Here is a 4,195-nt window from a genome sequence, read left to right as displayed (position 1 = left end):
CCCCCCATTTTGGGTAGCCAATGTCCAAGTTGCCCATCCCTGTCTACTCTGTGTGTGGAGGAGGTGGGAATGATTCTTGCTGTAAGAATTTGTTCCCTCTTTTGACCTACTGCTTCCATAGGTGTAGGTCAAATAGTTGCTGTTTTTTATTGTTGTTAATGTAACTATGTCTGTCCCACACTTGCTAATTCAACTTATTTACAGTTATACAACTTATTGATATCAATTACATTGATCAGCTGTGCTACCCTTTACCCTGGAGTCCTGGTATGGTGCTGTAGGATAAGCAGTTCAAAAGTCATTTGAACTGCAAGGTTGGTGGTTCAAACTTACCAACCATTCCTTGGAAACACTGTACAGGGTCACTGTGAGTCAGAACTGACTCAGTGATACTTAACAACAGCAACAAATCCTTTACCTTTATCCTTGTGATTTTTCTGTCTCTGTAAACCCAAACTCAAGAGTTCCATAGTAATAATCCCCCCTCCATTTTACCTCTCCTCAACCTCTGGTAGTCACTAATGTGTTTTAGTCTCTTTACATGTGCCTGTTGTTGTCTTTTTATGTAACTTTTATATAATTATAGTTTTTAACACTTTCTTCTGTCTCTTGAATGTTCTGGATTTCCTCTGAGTTTTTTATTCTTCCGTGTTTCCTTTTTAGTTTTTTTATTGTGAATTGGGTGAAATTTTATAGAGCAGGTCAGTTTTCTATTCAACAATTCATATGCATTTTGTTTCAGCTCGTTGATTGCAATCCCCGCCATGTAAAGACATGAAAACAGGAAACACAGGAAGGAGGTGGGACAAACTTCCTGTGTTTCCTGTTTTCATTCCCCCTTCTCTCTTAACCTATCTGAACTTTGTCCTTGGGTAAACACTGCCGTTTTTATCTCAAATTGTTAAATTATTAATTATTTTAAGTTGTGTATATCTCCCTAGTATTGCTGTTCCTTTTATAGACCTATATACTATTTGACTGAAAATCGAGCTGTTGTTCATTTCCAGGCCTGTAGGGTGATGAAGTTCCATGGTCTCAGGGTTCCACAGTCTTTATCTAACAAGCAATTCTAAATTTGAGTTTTTTCCCACAAATTTTCTCCTACTCTGTTCAAGACCTCTTAATATGATCCCTCTCAAATCAGTTGATAACGGTATCTGGGTATCGTCTAGTTCTGGTATTAGAGTAGTGGCGACTGATGTTCACATGGTCCATTGGACTAATTGTATCCACGTGTCTTCCATTTTCACTACTCTTCGTTCCTCTGGACAGAGAGAGACCAATAGTTGTGTCTTAGATGGCCGGCCGTTTATGAGCTTTTAAATTGGTAGTCATCACTCACCAAAGTAGAATGTAGAACACTGGCTTTGTGTACTATGTTATGCTAATTAACCTTGGTGTCCCCTGAGACTATGGTCCTGAGCCCCCACGTTCAGCAACTAATTCCCTGAAAGTGTTTGGTTATATCTAAGTTTTCATAATTTAGCCCTTTTATGATCTGCCACATGCATGGCTAGATTTGCAACAAAGGTAAATACCCATGTATAGATATCCTCTGTCAAACCTATATATATAGGTGTGGTGTACTCTCACCCTCCCTCCCACTTAGTCTGCATATCTATTCATGCGTTTACACATAGATCACTGATGTTGCAGGATTGTGTATATAATAGTATTTACTTTTGTTGCCTTTAACTCTTGTAGTACTCCCAGTGACTTCCCCTGCCTTATCATTCTTCTGCTAACCTCCTTATTATTGTTTTTCTCCTGTTTTCTTCTCTCACCTTGTGCTGGAGACTCTCCTTCAGTGTCTACAGTTCTTGTTCAGTTACTGGATGGAAGTTTGGTGCAGAACTGGGCCTGCTCATGGATGGATTCACTGTAGGCTAAGATGGTAGCCAGATGGCTTTCTTTGGGGTGACTCTCAAATGTCATAATCTATAGGTTTTTTCTCTTAGATCAGTAAGTTTCAGTATTCTGCTTGGGGAATATAAACCTGGCTGTCATACTGTATGACCGTAGAAGAATTCTTAAGTTTACTTTGTGCTGGGCCAGCTATCTGAGGACTCTGTCTCCCAAAGAAGAATTAATTGTTTTATCTATATTCCACAGTACTTTATATAAATACCAACTATTATACTTTGAACATTATATTGTGCAAATTTGTATTTTTGAATCTACAACTGGACTTAAGTTTCCTAAGGCCCCAAATTAAGGCATTATTTTTTAAATTCTCAATTGTGGCTTACAGAAGGTATGCCATATATTTTAGTTAATACATTTGAATTAGAGATCTTCTCTCTGCATGTAATCTGGATGGTAGAAAAATGGAATTCTTTGGAATGGTCTGTATGGGAAACTTGCAACATCATTATATAATAGTAACAGTTACAATATAGCATTGATTTATCTGAATACTTGTAGAATCAGACTTTGAGTGGCAGATGTAATGGTTTCTGTGATTTGCAAATGAGGAAACCATTCCTGGGAATACACCAGATTCCACAAGTAGCTTTTATCAAAATTCTACCCAACAATCTTTGTGATGAGTATTAAATAGTTTTATATTTCAGAAAAATAAGTTATAGAAAAGAATAAATTGTACCATTCATTTTCGTCAAGACAAAATACCTTTAAAAATGTTAACCTGCATTTAAACCTTTTGTTGATCAGTGCTGTCAAGTCACTTCTTGACTCAGTGTCCAACAGAATGAAATACTACCTGGTCCTACGCCACCCTCATGATCATTGCCGTGTTTGAGCCTGTTGTTTCAGTCTCTGTGCCAATTCACCTCAGTGAGGGTCTTCCTCTTTTTGCTGACCCTCTACTTTGCCAAGCATGATGTTCTTCTCAAGGGACTGATCCTTCCTGACAACATGTGGAGCTCTCACCAGCCTCCCTTTTAAGGAGCATTCTGATTGTACTTCTTCCAAGAACAATTTACTCACTGTATAGTCAATATTTTCACAAAACCTTAATGCAAACATTCAACTTTGGAGTAGGGAAATACCAAGTTACTTGGTGAGAGAAAATTGATAAATTGAAGGAGAATTTGAATGCAAGCAAAATGTTTTACAGTTTTACTGAGGTGATTTGAGCTCTCTGAGTCATCAGAGCACCATATAGTGAGTTTCTCCAGGTTTAATTGAGCTTCTTCTCTTTTATAGGTTTCAAAACCTGCTTTGGTCCAGAAAGACATTTGTGGACAACATGAAAGTATATAACCACAGTTATATCTACATGCCTGCCTTTTCTATGAAGACAGGAACAGAGCCATCCCTCCGAGTTTATTATACGTTGTCTGATGTGGGTGCCAATCAAACTGTGCTGTTTGCTAACCCCAACTTTCTGCGTAGCATTGGAAAGTTCTGGAAAAGTAGAGGAATTCATGCCAAGCGCCTATCCACAGGACTCTTTCTTGTGAGTGCAGCCCTGGGTCTCTGTGAAGATGTGGCCATCTATGGCTTCTGGCCTTTCTCTGTGAATATGCATGAGCAGCCCATCAGCCACCACTATTATGATAATGTCTTGCCCTTTTCTGGCTTCCATGCCATGCCAGAGGAATTTCTCCAACTTTGGTATCTTCATAAAATTGGTGCACTGAGAATGCAGCTAGACCCATGTAAGAACACTTCATTTCATTCCACCTCCTAGGGATTATGGAAGAAGAAGGAACTGAGCCAGGGTATTTTTGTTAGGTTTTCTATGTGATTCCAAACGAAAATGGTCAAGTTGTTTCATGGATTTGCATGGGCCACTTGAAAAGACAAAAATAAAAAACAAGGAAAATTCTACTTTTGATGTTGACTTCAAGGATAAACAAGAAACGTCCTGTGACACATTTTATAGCACATTGTGGATTTTCTGATGGAAAAAAATGCTAATGAAATGATGCTGTTTACATAGTTCAAATCTAGAGGATACAGTACAAAAACAAGATGAACCGCTAGTTATTGAAGCTGAGGACCTAATCAAGGTTGAATAAATGAAATGCCGGGGAAAAGTGTTGCTGATTATCAACACAAACTGGCTTAGTGAAAAAACAAAAACCTATCATATTAGGTTTAGAATCATAGAGTTTTAAAAAATTATTTATTTTTGCCCTATTTAGGGCAGAGGGTGGGTGTTGGGGTAGATTCAACAACAACATAAAAAAATCTGTTACTGACTAATAAGGATATAAAATACTACAGC

General features: G+C 38.0%; 1 protein-coding gene across 1 annotated transcript in view; it reads left to right on the top strand.

The window, feature by feature from the left end:
- The window catches only part of ST8SIA1 (ST8 alpha-N-acetyl-neuraminide alpha-2,8-sialyltransferase 1), a 271,803-nt gene extending 267,608 nt beyond the window's left edge, over nt 1-4,195 (top strand). The window contains exon 5 of the mRNA XM_006866939.1: nt 3,169-4,195. Coding sequence (XP_006867001.1) covers nt 3,169-3,655 — 487 coding nt within the window. The 3' untranslated portion in view covers nt 3,656-4,195. The remainder of the gene's footprint in view (nt 1-3,168) is intronic.

The sequence above is a fragment of the Chrysochloris asiatica genome, unplaced genomic scaffold (assembly GCF_000296735.1).
Source record: "Chrysochloris asiatica unplaced genomic scaffold, ChrAsi1.0 scaffold00098, whole genome shotgun sequence".
Classification (NCBI taxonomy): domain Eukaryota; kingdom Metazoa; phylum Chordata; class Mammalia; order Afrosoricida; family Chrysochloridae; genus Chrysochloris; species Chrysochloris asiatica.
The sequence above is the reverse complement of the archived record's forward strand: the minus strand, read 5'-3'. Positions and strand labels throughout refer to the sequence as shown.